The sequence below is a fragment of the Carcharhinus amblyrhynchos genome, chromosome 3 (genome assembly GCF_965287045.1).
Source record: "Carcharhinus amblyrhynchos chromosome 3, sCarAmb.v2.hapA, whole genome shotgun sequence".
Lineage (NCBI taxonomy): Eukaryota > Metazoa > Chordata > Chondrichthyes > Carcharhiniformes > Carcharhinidae > Carcharhinus > Carcharhinus amblyrhynchos.
In genome coordinates this window covers 29548227-29569107 of record NC_137326.1, presented here as the reverse complement: position 1 = coordinate 29569107, position 20881 = coordinate 29548227, and the positions used below count along the sequence as shown (strand labels likewise).

General features: G+C 43.9%; 1 protein-coding gene across 3 annotated transcripts in view; it reads left to right on the top strand.

Annotated features, from left to right (window-relative positions):
* Positions 1 to 20881, top strand: part of arhgef3 (Rho guanine nucleotide exchange factor (GEF) 3) — a 307012-nt gene that overhangs the window by 127823 nt on the left and 158308 nt on the right. Inside the window, exon 1 of one of the 3 annotated variants that reach the window (XM_080182739.1) lies at positions 13370 to 13502. The exons of 1 other annotated variant lie outside the window; for it this stretch is intronic. In XM_080182739.1, coding sequence (XP_080038865.1) covers positions 13473 to 13502 — 30 coding nt within the window. In that variant the 5' untranslated portion in view covers positions 13370 to 13472. One more of the 3 variants, XM_080182725.1, reaches the window with a different exon arrangement.

The following is a 20881-nucleotide window of genomic DNA, read 5'->3' as shown; positions in this document are numbered from 1 at the left end:
TATACTAGCAAAAATACCACTCTGCCACCACCTCCCCACAAATTATGTTAGAGATAATCTTGTTTCTATGATGTTGATTAAAGGATGAATATTCACCGGGACACTGGGATTAACTCCTCTGTTCTTTCAGATAGTGCCATGGAATCTTTTATATCCAGCTATGAGGATTGATGGGCCAGCTGTTTTATCATCTTCTTTGAGAGAAGGGACCTCAGCTGTGACTGCTTTAACAAGTCCTGTTTACCCAGAATTTGGTTCTCTCCAAATCATTTCCAAGCCAGTCTCTTCAGTTGATTTTTAACTTATAGGATGAGGGGGAAAAAATATACAGAAGAGATTTTTTCTGTTCCAGATTACTAGTGGGTGGCATGGTGGCACATTGGTTAGCGCTACTGCTTCACAGCGCCACAGATCTGGGTTCGATTCCCAGCTTGGGTTACTTCGGTCTGTGAGGAGTTTGCACATTCTCCCCGTGTCTGTGTGGGTTTCTTCTGGGTGCTCCTGTTTCCTCCCATAGTTTGAAAGACGTGCTAGTTAGGTGCATTGACCATGCTAAATTCTCCCTCAGTGTACTGAGCAGGTGCTGGAGTGTGGTGACTAGGGGGTTTTCATAGTAACGTCATTGCAATGTTAATGTAAGCCTACTTTGTGCCACTAATAAATAAACTCTAAAGTTTTGATATAAATTGTGGATGTTTTAGCTGTGAGGAGGCCCAACATAAACTCTTGAGTTGTGATTGGAAACTGAAAATAGAAATGGTTACCTCAGGGACAGACGAGGGGAATTGTGCTTAGAGTCTGAGGGAATGGGGGAGATCCTGAATGAATACTTTGCGTCAGTATTCACGAAGGAGAGGGGCTTGATGTCTGGTACGGTCATCGAGGGAGCTGTAGACCAATTGAAGGAACTATCGATTACGAGGAAAAAGTGTTAGGGCTTTTAGGTAGCATTAAAACTGATAAATCTCCGGGGCCAAATGGCATTTATCCTAGGCTGCTTAGGGAGGCGAGAGATGAGATTGCTGGGCCTCTGCCGCAAATCTTTGTCTCTTCTTTGGACACAGGTGAGGTCCCAGAGGACTGGAGGATAGCAAACGTGGTACCGTTGTTTAAAAAGGGTAGGAGGGATAACCCTAGTAACTACAGGCCAGTGAGTTTGACATCAGTGGTAGGCAAGTTGATGGAGAGGATTCTTAGGGTAGGATGTATGAGCACTTAGAGCATTGCGATCTGATTAAGGAAACGCAGCATGGCTTTGTAAAGGGGAAGTCTTGCCTTACGAATCTGGTAGAATTTTTTGAGGAGGTGACAAAAACGGTCGATGAAGGATGAGCCGTTGATGTTGTCTATATGGATTTCAGTAAGGTGTTTGACAAAGTCCCTCATGGTAGGTTGGTAGAAAAGACTAAGGCTCATGGGATACGTGGCCAGGTATCTAGATGGGTTGAGAACTGGCTTGCAAAGAGGAGTCAGAGAGTAGTAGTGGAGGGGTCCTTTTCTAGCTGGAGGTCTGTCACTAGTGGTGTGCCTCAGGGCTCAGTATTGGGACCTCTTCTCTTTGTAGTGTATATAAATGACTTGGAAGAGGGAGTAAGTGGTGTGATCAGCAAATTTGCTGATGACACCAAGATGGCTGGAATGGCAGGCAGTGAGGAGCAGTGTCTAGCAATACAACGGGATATTGATAGGCTGATATATTGGGCAGATATGTGGCAAATGGAGTTTAATCTGGATAAATGTGAGGTGATGCATTTTGGCTGGAATAATGTAGGGGGGAGTTATATGATAAAGAATAAGCCCATAACGAGTATAGAAACGCAGCGAGACCTGGGGGTGCAAGTGCATAAGTCTTTGAAGGTGACAGTACAAGTGGAGAAGGTTGTGAAGAAAGCCTATGGTATGTTAGCCTTTATAGGAAGGGGTATAGAATATAAGAGCTGGAGTCTAATGTTGCAGTTGTATAGAACGTTGGTTAGGCCGCATTTAGAGTACTGCGTCCAGTTCTGGTCACCTTACTACCGGAAGGATGTGGAGACTCTGGAGAGGGTGCAGAGGAGGTTTACCAGGATGTTGCCTCGTATGGAAGGACTGGGTTATGAGGAAAGATTGAACAAATTGGGGCTGTTTTCCCTTGAAAGACGGCGACTGAGGGGGGATCTAATAGAGGTATATAAGATTATAAAGGGTATAGATAGAGTAAACCGAAGTAAGCTATTTCCTATCTTAGAGACACACAGTACGAGGGGCCATGGGCTTAAGGTGAGGGGGGAGAGGTATAACACAGATATTAGAGGGAGGTTTTTCACACAGAGGGTAGTGGGGCTATGGAATGCTCTGCCAAGTAAGGTGGTGGAGGCAGGCATGCTGGAGTTGTTTAAGAGTAACTTAGGCACATGAGTGAGTTGGAGATGGGAGGATATAGGAGAATTGTTTTAAATAAGGTTCATTAGCATTGGGACGTCCCTGGTAATGTAAAAGGATAGGGTATGATAATAATGTTTTTTCTCTTTTAATTCACAGGTTTTAAGTCGGTCTGCCTTGTTGTCCAACGAGGGGCATACACACGATGAGTCATACTTGGGCTGCATTTTAATGTTCGAGATTGGCCTAGGGCTTCATGTCATAGTGTACACTTAAACTGGACCAGCTGCTGGGCAACACGACAGCTCAGTGACTATCACTGTTTGCTGTGCAGACACGTGGATTTGGGCCAGTGTCTGTGGGAGTTTGCGCATTCTCCCCGTGCTTGCGTGGGTTTTCTCCGGGTGCTCTGGTTTCCTCCCACACAGTAAAAAGTCTGACAACACCAGGTTTCAGTCCAACCGATTTATTTGATAGTAAATTCACCAGCTTTCGGGTTAACCCCTTCGTCAGGTGAATGGAGAGTTCTGGCCTCATTCACCTGACAAAGGGGCTAACCCGAAAGCTGGTGAATTTACTATCAAATAAATCGGTTGGACTGAAACCTGGTGTTGTCAGACTTTTTACTGTGTTTACCCCAGTCCAACGCTGGCATATCCACATCATTCCTCCCACACCCCAAAGATGTGCTATTAGGCTGATTAGAAGTAATAAATTGTCCTAAATTAGTTTCCCTCAATGTGGATTGCCATAAAACAATAGATAAGGGTCATGAGTGGAGGGGGGGGACTGGTAATGATAAATGGCGGCGCGGGCTCGTTGGGCCGAAGGGCCTGTTTCCCGGGCTGTTTTTGGCCTTTGTTCTTTGTTTAGAACTGTCAATGTTTGAACTGAAAACGGGGTCCCAACTGCTCCATGAGGTTAATAATTTTCCACAGGATTCGAACTCTTACTCATTTCTTCTTGATCCTTTCTCTCACCTATTTTGAAGGAGCTGTTTTGAAGATTGAAACTGTGCTTTCAATCCGTGGGCGGTCTCCTAAACCGAATGAAGGAAATGGAAAGTGAGAACTATCTATGTCTCACACTTCTTCAAAAAGAAGTCTGTTGTGCTTCAATAATAAGGAACTTCAAGAAAAGTACCTTTTGTTTTATTCCAGCAAGAAAGATCTACCACTTCCATTTCAAAAGGTGTCACAAATAAGCAAAACGGTAAAAGTCTTTGGATGCAATTTTACTTTGCATTATTTTGAAGTGAACAAATAAAAACACCTGTCAGTCAGAAGGTGACTGACAGACTTCTTAATAAATTTTCACCTTCTGCTAACGCCCAATAGCAGTTATTTTTCCTGGCCCAGGTTATGTGCTTTCTGAACGTGAGAGTGAGTGTTTACTGTCATTGCAACACTTAAACTGTCAATTACCCCGGCAATTAATCCTGAAACATGCAACTGAAGTTTAAAATTTATTTATTAGTGTCACAAGTAGGCTCATATTAACACTGCATTGAAGTTACTGTGAAAATCCCCTAGTCCGATGCCTGTTCAGGTACACCGAGGGAGAATGTAGCACGGCCAATGCACCTAACCACCGCGTCTTTCGGACTGTGGGGTGAAATTGGAGTACCCGGAGGAAATCCATGCAGACACGGGGAGAATGTGCAAACTCTTCACAGATACCCAAGCCAGAACTCAAACCCAGCTCCCTGGCAGTATGAGGCAGCAGTGCTCACCACTGTGTGGAAATCCAAACATAGTTGTCAATGATTTCCAATTCCTCCACAAGGTGCATAATTGAAGATCCCACACCTTTAAATCTTTACAACTCCCTTATTTGACATGAGCTTCCATTTTTACCTTATTGGTTGTATAAATCCTTAAAAAAGCAATTCCTGGCTGAATGAGGTGTGACTGGATTTTTAATGGCAGACTAAGTCATCGTTACTGCTGAACAACCCCTCTGGCCCTGAAAAACTAATTAATGAAACATCAAATTTCTCATGATAAAATTGCTCAAATATTTTTTGAAGTTTATGAAAATTCAACTTCTTAGTCCCTTGTGCCTGTCCCAATTCTTTTTATTCCCTGTAAAGTGATAAAATAGTGAAGGATAATTGGTGCATTTTACTTGCTGGTTTGATGTCTATGAGAATTCTTCAAAGTGATTAGCTGCTGAGCCTGCTTTATTCCATCATTGTTGCTAGACACCAGAGATCTCCTATCCAAATTCCAATTACCATCAGAAAAATGCAGTCCACACCACAAGGATAGACAAAGTTAAAGTTTATTTAATAGTGTCACAAGTAGGCTTACATTAACACTGCAATGAGTTTACTGTGAAAATCCCCTAGTCGCCACACTCCTGCGCTTGTTTGGATAAACTGAAGAAGAATTTAGAATGGTCAGTGCACCTAACCAGCACATCTTTCAGACAAAGGTTTGTGGGCAGCTTTCTTCAAGGACAGTGATGAGCACTATCACTTCAGCACCGATAGCAAAATCAGGTCATTCTGCTGCTAAACATCTTGATTTTTTTTATTAGTGTCATAAGCAGGCTTACATTAATGCTGCAATGAAGTTGCTGTGAAAATCCCCTAGTCACCACACTCCGGCACCTGTTCAGATACACTGAGGGAGAATTTAGCATGGCCAATGCACCTAACCAGCACGTCTTTTGGATTGTGGAAGGAAACCAGAGCACCCGAAGGAAACCCATGTGGACACGGAGAGAACGTGCAGACTCTGCGTAGACGATGACCCAAGCCAGGAATTGAACCTGGGTCTCTGGTGCTGTGAGGCAGCCGTGCTAACCACTATACCATCATGCCACGCTCCTCCATTAGCATTTTATACACCTCAATTAAATCTTTCCTTAAACTGCTCTGTTTAAACACAAACAACCCCAGCCTATCTAATCTTTTCTGCTGGCTAAAATTCTCCAGTTCTGGCAACATCCTCATAAATCTCAAGTCTAACCTCCACCGTGTAATCGCATCCTTCCTTCAATGCTGTGACCAGAAATGGACAAATTATTCCAGCTGTGCCCTGACTAATCTTTTATATAGTTTCTCCCTGCTTCTTTGGCTCATGAAGGAACGTGTGCCTTCTTTACCTACTTGCCTTGCTACTTCCATGGATCTGTGGACATGCACTTCAAGGTCCCTCTGCTTCTCTGCACTTTTCAAACTCCTACCATTTATGCAGAATCCCTAACATTAGTTGCTCTCCCCCATATGCATCACCTCACACTCTTCCAGGTTGAATTCCATTTGCCACTTTTCTGCCCATCTGACCAGTCCACTTATTTCATCTTGATTTATTCTTCTTTTCTTTCAACCACATGGCTAATTTTTGTATCTTCTGCAAACTTCTAAATCCTGGGCTTCCCTAAAATTAAACCTAAATCATTGATGTATATTGTGAAAAACAGGTACTGAGCCCTGCAGAACCACCCTTCCAGTCACAAAAAAAGGACTTTGATTGTTACTGCTTGCTTCCTGCCATGGAGCTAATTTTGGAACCAACTTATTACGTTCTCTTGGATTCCATAGGTTTTCACTTTTCTGATCAATCTGCCGTGTCAGACAGTTCGTGTAGCTATGTCAAACAGATTAACCTCATCAATCTTCTTATCATTTCCACCTCAGATTCAATCAGATTATTCAGACAACTCCTGACTATCCTTCCTGACTGTCCTTGATTAATCTGTGTCTCAATAAATGATGAAGAATCATCCCGATGGAAAATGTTGGTTCTGTTCTCTTTCCACAGATGCTGTCAGACCTGCTGAGATTTTCCAGCATTTTCTGTTTTTGTGTGTGAAATGATGATTTGTACTGTCCCTCAGAATTTTAAAAAAGCTTCCTACCACTGACTGCCTTGAATATTACCTCACACTATGTTTATCCCATCAAATATTTCACATTTCTTCTCTTTAACCCCCTCTTCTGTGACGATAGTGTATGTATTAAAAACCATACCCACCTCTCCCAACTCCACACACTAGTTATCCATTTGGTCTACAGTAGGTAGGCATGTGGTATAGTGGTTAGCAGTGCTGCCTCACAGTGCCAGGGACCCAGGTTCAATCCCAGCCTTGGGTCACTGTCTGTGTGGAGTTTGCACTTTCTCCCCATGTCTGAGTGAGTCTCCTCTGGGTGCCCAGCTTTCCTCCCACAGTTCAAAGATGTGCAGGTTAGGCTGATTGGCCATGCTAAATAGACGCTGGTGTCAGAGGGATTAGCAGGATAAATAGGTTGGGTTACAGGATTAGGGCCTGGGTAGAATTGTGGCCAGTGGGCCAAATGGCCTCCTTCTGTACTGTGAGGATTCTATCTTTTGCTTAGTTACCCTGTGGTACTTTTGTATTTCTAAATTGTTTATGGATTTCCCTTGTTTTTGTTTGCCAATGTATTTCATGCTGTTGCTTTACTTTCCTAACATCCTTTTCAATTTCACTCCTGCACTTCTCGAAGCTTTCTGCCTTATCAAGCTCACGCCATCTGATTGAAAAGCTTCCCTTTTATACCTTATCCAATCCTGAAAGCTCCTTGACGTTTGTAAGATTTTGAGGATTTCTCTGCTGAAATCTTCTTGACAAATTATACTTTAAAGTACAATATTTTATGGATGTCGGAAAGCTGAATATATTTCATGTTTGTGTGCAGTGTATCTGCAAAAATCTGTTAAACTTGTTTTCAGTGTGAATGAGCTGCTGTCATTTGAGCAGAAATGGTTAAAAAAAACCTTTATCTTCAAGATCTGCTTTCAAAAAAGGCAGTTTTTGTATTCAGACCTGGTTTAGTTGGCATTTTGAGAGACCACCATCCACGAGAGAGTTCCCAGCAATAACTAAACTCTGCAGCAGAGTTGTCAACCAACAGAAAATGGAGGCTGTCTCTGGGACAGAGGTCATAGAGGTTTACAGTATGGAAACAGGCCCTTTGGCTCAACTTGTCCATGCTGCCTTTTTCTTAAAACCTGTAAGCTAATCCCAATTGCCTGCATTTGGCCCATAACCCTCCATACCCATCTTACCCATGTAACTGTCTAAATGCTTTTTAAACAACAAAATTGTACCTGCCTCTACTGCTACCTCTGGCAGCTTGTTCCAGATACTCACCACACACTGTGTGAAAAAATTACCCATCTGGACAGTTTTGTACCTCTCCCCCTGACCTTAAACCTATGCCCTTTAGTTTTAGACTCCCCTATTGTTGGGAAAAGATATTGATTATCTAGCTGATCTATGCCCCTCATTATTTTATAGACCTCTATAAGATCACCCCTCAGCTTCCTATGCTATAGAGAAAAAATTCCCAGTCCATCCAGCCTCTCCTTATAACTCAATCCATCAAGTCCTGGTAGCATCCTAGTAAAAGTATAAAAGCAGAAAGTTGATTCAAGGTCACCAGTCTCAAGCAATCCAATTTCAGTTAAGGTGATTTTGACACTTAAGATTGAAAATTGGTGGCCAAAAATGACCCCCAAAGATTGCCTAACCTTTGTTTCTGTTTTCTCTCTGGGTAAATGATGACTGCAAATGAGGCTAGAATGTACAGGGCACACAAATCTGTTCAAAGGTGGTTGTGGGTTTATGGGGGGGTGGAGAGAGATGTGGGGGGAGTGGGAGGGTTGGGGGGGAGCCTCACTCTCAACCCACTCCTCTATTGCTAATGCCTGACAACTAGGCCTCACTGATACTCCAGACTCGCCTGAAGTTCTGCATCCAAAGCCGCCTCTTCTTTGGGAACTGCTTGTAGCCTCAGCAAAGGCCATTGCTTAACCATGGTCTTACCCTCAGGCAGGACCTCCTAGTTAGATGGTGGAGGAAGTCTCTCCCTCAGCCAGTTAATACCCCTCTGAGTGCTCCATGGTTGTGGAACACTCTATAGTGGTGAGGATGTGCTCCCCGTGATGGGAAATCCTGCCGTCTGAAAACTTCTGCACCATGTGTAACTGGAAGAGGAGTTGAATAAGGTGTTGCTTTTTCTCATTCTTTCTGCATAGACATCAATCATCAAAGTTCATCTGAAGACACAGAATCTGATGTTATGATTGGTGGGGAAATGATAACCTCAGATTTGCAGATGGCCCAGTTTGCTTGTTGCAAGAAGAATTACAAAAGCCACTGGATGCTCGCTAGTGACAACAGGCGTGACGTTTGGAATGAAAGTGAACATTTGCTAAATCAAAGTAATATACATTCAAAATCACCAAGAAATATTCACGTATTCATAGAAGGAAGAGATCTAAAGCATGTACAAGAATGTAAAAATTTATGAAACATAATATTTACAGGAGGAAGATGCAAGAAATAAATAACAAGGTTAGCAATGGGAGGGACCATATTTGGTAAGAAGGGATAGTTACTAACTGAACGGGCAGATTTTCCGCCTACTGCAATATGCATTTAGTTTGTGGATTCTATGAATCCCGCCACTTAGTCAGCAGGTGGCTTGGAATATCTAAGTCACAAGCATTTTAATGAGTTGGAGAATGTGTTACAGTATTTTACGAGGAGTGAAGGGGTCAACCAAGAATCGTTACCGAATGCCAATGCTTCAACTCACTTTAATGATTTCTGTCACCTCACAATTTATATGAACAGCGAACGTGTGTTGCTAAGTATTCAGTGATTCAAAAGATTCAACAAATACAGGAAAGAAAACTGTTGCAATGTTGTACAGAGCTCACTAATTCTAGTGGTTTAGCAAAGGGGCAGAATCCAGCCTTAAAAGGCCTGCATGTACTGTCATGTTCACAAATCTCTTCAGTTTAAGAAACATCAATGAATTAATTACATTGCAGAACTGACTATAATTTTGGAACATGGCTTGCAGTTCTTGAAAGTAAATAAGCTGGGATCATGTTGCACCTTGTCACCTATAAAGATGGCGGCCGCATGCTGCATTGGCAGCAATCACACCCTTCAGAACATTTGTTTGATCCTCTCAGCCAAAGACTAGAACAAGCACGGAACACTTCTGTCTTTCAGGTCAAAGCTTACATAGGGTTAACCTAAAATGATTTTGCTGAATAATTGTAATATCATTGCTGTTTTCTTGCTCAACAGATTATGAGATGGACCCCTGATTCTACACTCAAATCTTATTCTAGCCTGTCCTGTAACATTTTGTCAATCATTAGAGGGTCTGACCAACTATTAAAGGTTGTTTAACTAACTCGATTGAAACTCGCAGGCAGAGTTATGCTTCTCCCCGCCCTCTTCAACAGTCATGCAAGTGTGCATCACAACCAGGTCTTCTGACTCAAATCGCTGGAGTTTTATAAAGTAAATCTGGACCAAATATTGCTCTGAAGTTTCTCAATAGCTTTCAAGCATTGAATAGACTTTTCCCTGGAGCTTTGCAGTGTAGCAGATAATGGAAGGAAATTCAGGGACAATGGGATTGGTGCAGTTCCAAATCTCTTTCCACTAAAGGAAAGGTCCACTCCCTATTCATAATCCAGGATATTGGGAATAACAATGGATGTAGCTAAAGGATCCTGACTCTGTTGAAAAAGATTGGAAGGCGAACTTTAAAATTAAAATCAAAAACAGAAAATGTTGAAAATTTGCAGCAGGCCAAAGAGCATTGGTGAAGGAAAAGGGGTAGTTAGTATGTCTTGAGTATTTCCCCTTCATCTGAAAATCACCTGTTTCAGTATCTCAATCCATGAACAGTTGACTGGATTGGACTGGGATTTCTAGTTTGAGTTTAGCTGTTTTTTGATTACTGAGGCAAAGTAGCCTCCCTCGGTATAATACCAAACCTCCTGGTGCAATTGTAAAACTTATTCTCTATACATGGCTTGGTATACCAGGATAAGAGGGGATTACATCCCAACCAGGCTTGTCAACCCTCTAGGATTGGCCTATAGTCTCCAGGAATTAAAGCTCATTTTTAAGAACAATGTGAGCAATCCTGATAATCAGAGAAGCATTCAAAAAATGATGTATTTCTTGTCGTCTTTGTTTCCGTTCATTGGTTATAAAATTATTGGAGTCGGGAGGAAAGAGGTTGTTTAACTGACCACTGTGCATCATCTAGTTAGGGTAATGAACTTGCTTCCCACTCAATGTGGGAAGGCAGTATGCCACAAGAACGGTTGTCTTGGGTGACTAGTGGGGGGAGAGTGAGGAGCCTGGGGCAGGGTCAGTTTGAAGTAAGAGCTCATGTGATCAAACGTCCAGGAATATATTCAACCAGACTTGGAAATGCTGACCGCAACTATGAAAGCAATTGGAGGGCAAAGGCAAAACTGACTGTTCCAGTATCTCTTGCCTTTGATGGCTGTCTTGTTCAGGCTATGATTTCATAACCATGAGCACTGCTCCACTTGGGATTGATCCCAGTATGTTTGAGTCTTGGTTCTGAGACTGACTTATTCGTTATCCAGCCATATATGTTGAAGAAAGTTGTTAAATATTTTGGGACTGCCGTTTGTCCTTAGAAATTTGAGGTGCGTATTTTCTAAATTGAAAATAATATGTGGAATAATAGGAGGGATTTTCCATTATTGAAGGCAGAAAACAGAATTGTGGATGGCTTCCAGGTCCTGAGGTTGATCCTGAAGAGTGGGGCAGGGATGATTGCTCATTGGGATTTTTTGCAGATTGACGTGGAGAATGATTCTCTGTCCAATTCAGGGCAGGGATCTGGCTCTCTTCGATCAGGCTGGAGGGTTTGACTCCAGCATCTAAACTGTCCCCTGCACCTTAGAAAACTGGAGGCCCACTGGGAAATCCTAATTGGTTTGCTTTAAGCGGGCCTGACCAAGCTCTGCAGGAGCCTAATCAGCTGCCTGCCACATGAGGACAGGTAATGATGCCAGCCCTGGACCCGATCCTCCATCTGCGAAAATGGTCAATGTCAGCAAACAGGCACAACAACCGAAGCTGGCATTTTCATCCTCCTCCATTCCTACCCCAGGTTGCACCTGAAAATCCTGGCCAAAGATTCATAATAAGTTACCTTTTCTCCAAAAGATTTGTAGGAAGGCAAGATATAATTTGCTAATTTGAACTTTGTAGGCATCTTCAGTTCAGGACGTAAAACATACCTTTAGTAAGAAAATTCAATATCACTATACTTTTAGCATACAATATTATAAGATATAGGAGCAGAATTAGGCCATTTAGCCCACCAAGTCTGCTCTGCACTTCAATCATGGCTGATAAGATTCTCAACCCCATTTTCCCTATGACCTTTGCTCCCCTTACCAATCAAGAACCTGTCTATCTCTTTCTTTAATACACAATAACCTGGCCTCCACTGCATTCTGTGGCAATGAATTCCATAAATTCACCACCATTTGGCTGAATAAATTCCTCCTCATCTTGGTTATAAAGGGTTGCACCTTTATTCTAAGATCCTCGTCTCTCCTACTAATGGAAACATCTTCCCCACGACCAATCTATCCAGGCCTTTCAGTACTCTGAGTTTCAATGAGTTCCCCCCTCATCCTTCTAAACTTAATATAGATTAGCATTAAGCATGCAAAATACTCTTCTCAAACACTTCTTAAAAACATGCACACTTATGTATATTCCCTATAATGCTGTGCGGTCCAAACAGAACCGATACTACACAAGGACACATTTTACGTTAGGTATTTTATATCAGTGTGAAACAGTGTCCAGATTATCCAAAAGGAAACATTTAACATCAGACTAACAACAAATTGTCTCACTTGTTCATTACAAGCGCTAGGCAATGCCTATCACCAAAACAGACACACTAACCACTGGACCTCGACATTCAGTGGTGTTACCAACACTGAATCCCCCATTGTCAAGATCCTTGGGTTACCATTGACTAGAAACTCAACTGGACTCACCATATTAAACAGAAGCTACAAGAGCCAGGTCAGAGGCTAGGAACACTGCGGCAAATAACTTGCCTCCTGTTTCCCCAAAGCCGATCCACCATCTACAAGGCACAAGTCATGAGTGTGATGGAATATTCCCCACTTGCCTGGATGGGTGCAGTTCCAACAATACTCGTGGACCTTGACACCACCCAGGATGAAGTGGCCCGCTTGATTGGCACCACATCTACAAACATTTAATCCCTTCACCACTGGTGCTCATTAACAGCGGTGTATACAATCTACAAGATGCACTGCAACAATTCACCAAAGACAACACTTCCAAGCCCAGAATCACTTCCATCTAGAAGGACAAGGGCAGCAGATACATGGGAACACCACCACCTGAAGTTCCCCTCCAAGCCACTCACTATTCTAACTTGGAAATATATCACCATTTCTTCACAATCACTGGGTCTAAATCCTTACAGCACGTGGACTGCAGCAATTCAAGAAGGCAGCTCACCACCACCTTCTCGAGGGCAACTAGGGATGGGCAATATACGGCTGGCCAGTGATGCCCACATGTCCCATGAATGAATATAAGAAAAATTACAGGAGCAGAGTGGTTCAAACGCATGACTTTCCCTGCGTAGTTAACCTGCTAATAATCCAGGACTCTGAGCAGTGATGCACCAACTGCAGATATACAGTACAGAAATCACTCTGCAAATCTTGAGAAAATAAATCTATTAATGTTCTGCGCAACATGGAAGTGCTGTTTTCCGAGAAAAATATAGTAGGATTCATAATGTTCGTTGCATATGGTATTATACTTTAAAAAGGACCCAGGTTCAAACAATTCCAACACAAGTTGTTTGCTCCTGCTACAGTTTCCTTTTAATTGTTGGGATTCGAGACTTGGGGGGGATTTCAAAACTTGCTAAGTTTATTTCATGTAGACCCGTCCAACCCAACAATACAAAGGATGCAGCAACTTTGAGGAAGGATATTCAGTATGTTCTCTGCAGCACTCGCGTTTACGCAATTAAAGTGCACCTGGCAGACCACTAAAATTGCATTACTGGCTTCTGCAGTCCATCTGCAGTCTGTATAGATACAGATAACCGCCGTCAAAGGCTCCTGTCTCACTTCCTGTTGTTCGGCTGCTTGGGGAGTAGCACAGCTCAGGGGAAAAGCTTTAGGGCAATTTTGGCCAAGAGTGAGCTTGAAACATTACTTCAAAGAATTTGAGAATCTTCAAGTTTCTTTCGCTTGGCGATCACTTACAAGTGCCTCATGGTGTGGTGTTGCTTCTTTGTGCATCAGGTAAGAAGTGCAGAATGGTTTTGCTGCAATTTCAAATGGGTGGCTACAAATGTCATGAGTTGCGAGAAACTGAACCTGCAAATAGAACGGTGAATGACAAGATGTAAGGTACATTTGAATTTTTAAATATCCCCAAAATACCTGTACATTTTAAAAACTTCTTGTGATGTTGCAGACTGTGATAAATGAAAGTACACGTTAATCAGCTGTCAGCCTTTCTAAAGCTGCAGCGCATATTTGAAACATGTACAAGGCTTGTGTAGCCTACTGTTTGCTCCTTCTTGCTGGAGTGTTCTACAGGTTGAGTGATGCTACAGAGTCAAAGTTTTAATAATATACATATTTTGGCAAAAGAGCAGTAACAAATGGAAGAACTTGTTATAGATACTCTAAAATAAGTTGCAGTCTTCAATTGCACTTAGGCAGTGGTTTATGTTAGTTGAAAACAGGAACTCATTTTTTGCGTATTGTAGCACCTTCTGTGGTTTAACTCTTTGAATAATGAATTTACTCAGCTTTCAGTATCTGTACAGATAGTGCTCACACCGATAGATTGATCATTTCTCATGAATTTTCTAGGAAAAGTAGCAGTTCTATACGACCCTATAGATCTTATCCATTTTAGCTTTGTTCTGTTGGTTAGAGGTCATATCAAGATTATGATTAAAATTTTAAGTTCTTTTATCATGTGAGGTTTTACTGTTGAATATCAGGCAGCGGTCAGTGCGTGGAAAGTTAAAGACTGACTAGGGTTGGCATAGTGGTTAGTACTGCTGATTCACATTGCCAGGAACCCAGATTCAATTCCTTGCTTAGGTTACTGTCTGTGCAGAGTCTGCACATTCTCTCCGTGTCTGCGTGGGTTTCCTCCGGATGCTCCGGTTTCCTCCCACAGTCTGAAAGATGTGCTGGTTAGCTGCAATGGTCATGCTAAATTCTCCCTCAGTGAACCTGAACAGACATTGGAATGTGGCAATTTTCACAGTAACTTCATTGCAGTGTTAATGTAAGCCTTACTTGTGACACTAATTAATAAGTAAACTTTAACTTTAAAACTTAGCATCCTGGCCGGAATCATCTGTTCCGGCTGTCTTAAATTTGGTGGAGGGAAAGGAACATTTTCTGCTGGGAAGCAAGATGGCTGACCATGTGCGATCTTGGACTGTTCAGCTCATTACATGTGCATCATGAAGATCTCATTTTCACGGTGTGGGCAACAAGACATTACCGTCTCTGCCATGGTCCGGCCACCATATTTAAAGGGCATCCAGATTTACTGCAAGCCAGGAGCTCTGGATTCTACATGACTAGAATGTTATAAATCAGACAATGGGTGGCCCCACACTATAGCGAAGCCTCACTGCAGGTGCTCCTCCACCTGCTTGCTAGGCATTACAGCAGGAGGCTCTCCCATCTGACCACACCAGCCTGGGTGAAGGTCGCAATGAAGGTTGGTGCACGTGGGGCCCACCAGAGAACCAGCCAACCATGCAGGAAGAGGATGAATGAGTTGCTGTGCTCTGCCAGAGTAAGTGGCATCATCTGCTCATTACAAAGTGCCACTTGTAAGTGTGTGGGCGCACGTGGCTGTTTGAGCTGCAGAGTGAGCAGCCGATGGGACTTGTGCACTGAATGTGGGCCAAACCCTTCATGCTCTCAATCTTCTATCAGTTGCAAGAAATCCTGCTTTGTGAATCACTTACTGGGAAGGGCTTAGGCATAGGCATGTTTGCACCTAAACTGCTCATGCACCCGTAGGAGTGCCAGTCAATCCTTCTGTCTGTCTGCAGGACAAGAACACACACACACAGGTGGGATCAAGGCCAGAGGCAACATTTGGGACATTCGAGTCCTCGCCCCTTTTTGAGCTGCAGGTTGCTAAGATATCCGTGAAGAAGCAGGACTGTGCCTGTGCACACGGCAAGTAGGGCTCTCCCAGGAAGCCAGCAAGAATGCCTCCTGTCTAACTGTCAGATGTAGCAGCGCAATTACACGTTAATTAAGGAGCCTGCTTAAGCATCCACTAAATCTTTCTTTGCTCCATTCCCAGTACCAGCAAGAAAACCTCTGCTTTCTGCAAAGGCACAGTTCTTTGAAGATGTAACTAGGGGTAGAGTTGACAAGGGGATGCCAGTCGATGTGGTATATTTCGACTTTCAGAAAGCATTTGACAAAGTCCCACATAAGAGATTATTGTGCATGATTAAAATGCATAGGATTGGGGGAAGTATATGGAGATGGATAGAAAATTGGTTGGCAGAGAGGAAACAAAGAGTAGGAATTAATGGGTGCTTTTCAAATTGGCAGGCTGTAATTAGTGGGGTGCAACAGGGATCAGTGCTGGGACCCCAGCTATTCACAATATATGTTAATGATTTGGATGAGGGAACAAAACATAACATCTCAAAGTTTGCAGATGATACCAAGTTGTGTGGGAGGGTGAACTGTGACAAGGATGCAGACATCCTTCAAAATGATCTGGGCAGGTTGGGTGAGCGGGCACATCAGTGGCAGATGCAGTATCGTTTGGATAACTGTGAGGCTATTCACTTTGGAAGAACAAATGAGAAGACAGATTACTATCTGGCTGTAAATTGGGAGAGGGAAGTGTGCATTGGGACCTGGGTGTCCATGTGCACCAGTCACTGAAGGTAAGCATGGAGGTGCAGCAGGTGGCAAAGAAGGCAAATGGCATGTTGGCCTTCATTGCGAGAGGTTTTGAGCACAGGAGCAGGGATGTGTTGTTGCAATTATACAGCGCCTTGGTGAGACCACACCTCGTGTACTCTGTGCAGTTTTGGTCCCCTTTTCTGAGGAAGGATATTCTCCCTCTCGAGGGAGTACAAAGAAGCTTTACCAGACTCATTCTGGGGACGGCGGGACTGATGTATGAGGAAAGATTGACTCGGTTAGGATTGTTTTCACTGGAGTTCAGGTGAATGGAGGGGAAATCTCATAGAGACATATAAAATTCTAACAGGACTAGACAAGGTAGATGCAGGGAGGATATTCTCAATGGTGGGGGAGTCCAGATTCAGGGTTCACAATCTGAGGATTCAGGGTAGACCTTTTAGGATGGAGGTGTGGAGACATTTCTTCACCCAAAGAGTGGTGAACCTGTAGAATTCATAACCATAGGAAGTAGTTGATGCCAAAACACTGAATGTATTCAAAAGGCGGCTAGATATAGCACTTGGGGCAAATGGGATCAAACATTATGAGGAAAAAGCAGAATTAGGCTGTTGAGTTGGATGATCAGCCATGATTGTAATGAATGGCAGAGCAGGCTCGAAGGTCCAAATGGCCTCCTTCTGCTTCTACCTTTTATGTTGCTATGTAAATCAGGGGGCCCACAAGGGAGATCAGCCACAGAACCAGCCCAACCCCACCATTGAGGATGAAGCCTCAGAAGCTACACCATCACCGTGTTCACCTGCCCCACCACCAATGCAGATACAGTCACCTCGCTGGGTCCATGTTCTAGACTAGGCTCAGGGTCACAATCTAGTAAGCACATCACTGACATGGGTCCACAACTGCTGGGAGAAGTGACTGTCAAGGTCCCTGACACCCGAGGGACTGCTGGAGACCAGGATCCAGCTCAGTCCATGCAAATGACGAGCCTCTGGACTTGGCCCTAAGAGGTCTGGTGGAGATGGAGAGACAGGAAGAACAACTTCGGACAGAGATACCAGAGGCCATGCACAGATCGGACCGAAGGCTGGAGGAGTCCACCCACCTACTGCCTATTATGGTTCTGGCATACAAGCGCTTGCCCCAATGGAAAGGATGCCAGTTGCCTTGGAGATCCGGGTCCAGTGGAACACACAGTGGCTGACCAGTATGTCCTTGGACCTGTACTCCATCACTTTAACCATGGGTACAGAGCAACAGTGGCTAGGCGGGAGTGGTCAGGGCACCTTGACCTTCCTCCAGGTGCCTCTTCTCCTTGAGGAGTCAGGGAGGTGCCATCAGGCATGCACAGGTGTGCCAGCCAGACACCCCAGAGCTTCATCCTGGGACACTCCAAAGTGCCTGGCTGCTCCACCTCCCCTCCAGCAGTGCCACCATCACCTCCAGCAGGTCAGGCTGAGGAAGATGCACCTTCACTTGAGCAGGCTGTGGCCTTCTACGCTTCAGGCCAGCAGAGGACACCTGCCACAGTCATCACACTGGTTGATCTTTCTCTACACCCTAGCTGTGACTGTAACACTACATTTTGCACCTTCTCTTTTCCTTCTCTATGTATGGTATGCTTTGTCTGCAGAGCATTCAAGAAACAATACTTTTCACTAAACACTAATACATGTGACAACAATAAAACAAATCAAAATTAGTCAGCAGGCTGCCTTCACCTCAGCTGCAGAGGTCGGGGCTGCACCTAGACATAATAATAAGAAAAGGCACAGGTGGCATGAGTGTATAACCATTGAATATACTCTCCGCTTGCACAGTTTGGAGGCAACTGGATCCCGTCTAGCTGCAATTTACTTCAATGGACATTTAAGGATGTGTAAGTTGGATCCTTTTGGGATCTGCGAATGAGCCCCTATAGATTCAGTTCTCACACATTATCAACATAGCGATAACTCAATAATTGCACATGTGTATGATTAAGCAGTGGCCATCATTTGTGAGTATGCAGCCTGCTCATGCATCATGCAAGACTTCACTTGCAGCTCATCATTTTGTAACCTCTGAAATTGGTGTCTGCACAGAGTGTTCAATGGAGTCATTGCGTCTCCTGCTGCTGTTGCCCTGATGTGGGTGGGTGCAAGGAGTACTCCCAGGCTGAGTTAAACATACGGTGTGAGTGGCAAGGAACACAGTAGATACATTTTCAGGACTGAGAGAATGAAGCTCTATGCGGTCTTCTTAACAATCGTCAAAGGCAGTCGTCTTAACAGTCATCATAACAATCGAAAAGTAGAGAATTCCCGACATGGTTGGAGAAAGCTGTGCTGGGCATGTCTAGCTATTGCTGGCTGTCCTTGGTGATTTGTCATTTTGAACTAACATGCAGGTAAGGAGGCAATGGGCAAGTTAGCTTTGACTGCGAGAGGCAAAGTGGCGGATTAAGGAGGTGTGTGTGTGCAGGTGACTGATGTCTTTGTGAGATCTCGCTTGGAGATTGCTTGGACTGCTCGCCTTCTGAGCAAGGGATTGCAACCAACGTGCATCAGACTTGATTGAAGAATTAGGGTCTTAGTCCATGAGATGTCTGAGAGTAGAGTAGGTCTGTGTGCTGAGGACTGTGAGGCTATCCATGTGAAACATTAACAGCTCAAACATGGCTCTACAGGGTCCATGCAGGAAAGATTGACTGCATTCTCCAGAATGGTTGATCATAGCCTGACATTAGTACGAAGGCCATCTTGGACTGAGACTTGTAGGAGTCTGCGGTTGAAAGGATTGAATGCTTGCTGATCAGAAACTCATAGTGCAGATGAGGCACTCTTAGTGAGTGGATTTCAAAGTAACCTCAAAACTTCTCACCATGACAAAGGTGTCAAGTGATATGGAGAGTGATAGGAGGACAGAAATACAATCTCCTATGATCAATCTGCATGGGGGAGTGATTTTGAAAAGCCAAATAGTGTTTTCATGCTGATTCTCCTTGTAGACCTGTACACCTTGTTCTGCCAGAACGAACTGCCCCTGAATGGGAGCTGGTGGGAGGGTGACAAGGGTGCACCCTTGCTGAGATAAGATTTGATGATTGCTCCAAACTGCCATGCATAGAGACATTGCGAGGGCATGGGTGAAATCTCAGTTCTACTTACAGCTGCCCGAGGTCACAGGAGAACAGAATGCATTGCAGGTGCATTGAGCACCAGGGCTCAGTATATCAGCGTCGTTTGAAGCATACCAGTGATCAAACCACCAGCATAGCAGATGTTACATAATACAATTTAATTCAGCTGTGATAAATCAAGGTGTATTAAAGCAAAGAATGATATCTGTAACCAGAAAGTAGCTGGGGCCTGCCTGCCAGCAGAGGATAAACAAAACAAGTAATAAACGAAATGTCTGCCTGGAATCTGTTAGCTATCAGATTGTCATGGGGTCTGTCTTCTGCATTGCACCCTTGCAATGGCCTTTACATGGAACAGACAATGATGATCCAGGACACACACTAAGGAGTGATAGAGAGCCCTGCCTGAGCAGTCCAAACCTCACCTTCAGGAAGCCTACTATCCGCTCAATAGTGGACCTTGTGGAGGCGTTGTACCTCTCCTCAGCAACACTCGGCAAAAGGCTAACTGGCATCATCGGCCAGGTCTTAGAGTATCCCTTGTACCCAAGTAGTCAGCTTCTTCCCTGCTGCTGTCAGACTTTTGAATGGACTTGCCTTGCATTAAGTGAGTGTAACACTACATTCTGCACTTTCTCCTTTCCTTTTCTATGAACGCTATGCTTTGTCTGTATAGCACAAGAAACAATACTTTTCACTGTATGTTAATACATGTGACAATAAATCAAATCACATCCTGCAATCACTGAGTCCTTCAAAATCGTGCCAGGAGTGGTTCAGAACATTGGCATCATGAGATTTTCCTGGAAACCAAAGGCAAACATGCAGGATTTGTCTTCTGTGACCACGTGTAAGCTTCTGGTTGAAGGAGTGGAATCCTTTTTCTCTTAATTAATGTGATGGGAAGCTCTCAGTGCCACGTGTACAGTCAAATTGTCCTTTGCACTTGTGGAAAACCTGAGGTTGCTGAGAATCTCTACACTCTCGCAGCCTGGCCTTTAGGATTCTGGTGGAATTGAACAAGTTGGTACGTTCTCTGGAACAGGGCATCTGTCACTTCCTGGATGCACTTAAATTCACTAGCTGGGCAAAGCCGTACAGGTCCCCTGAAGCCCTCAATGGAACCACTGGCAAAGACGTTTGAGATGATGGTGATCATTAATGGGTATAGGCTTGGGATTGTCTCCCAAGTCCTTGCAGCCACATTAAGAATCTGGCTGATGTGAGCAACCACATTTGGAGACATCCTTCCACCCTTAGCCTCCTTCCTGTAGCCTGCCTGTGCTCTGGCCCTCCCTGCTGCTCTTGCCTCCCCTGCCCAGTTTTTGCACAGCTTGGCCTAACGGCACCTAGTCTCAGTTAAGCGGCTGACACATGAACGGTGCCTAAATGCACCATAGCGGTGACGGGCCGCTTCAAATTCATGCAAGAAGTGAAGCTCGCCAGGTGCATGCCACTTGCATTCAGTCACAAATATGAATGTTATAATTCCTCACTGACGGGGAACTTAACTCGGAGGGGGAACTTAATACTTATGGCTGGCCTTTTAATGAGCATGCGTGACTTGCTAATGTATGCAAAAGGATCTCCTGATGTGAGGTAGCTCAATCCCCCCCCCTTTAAG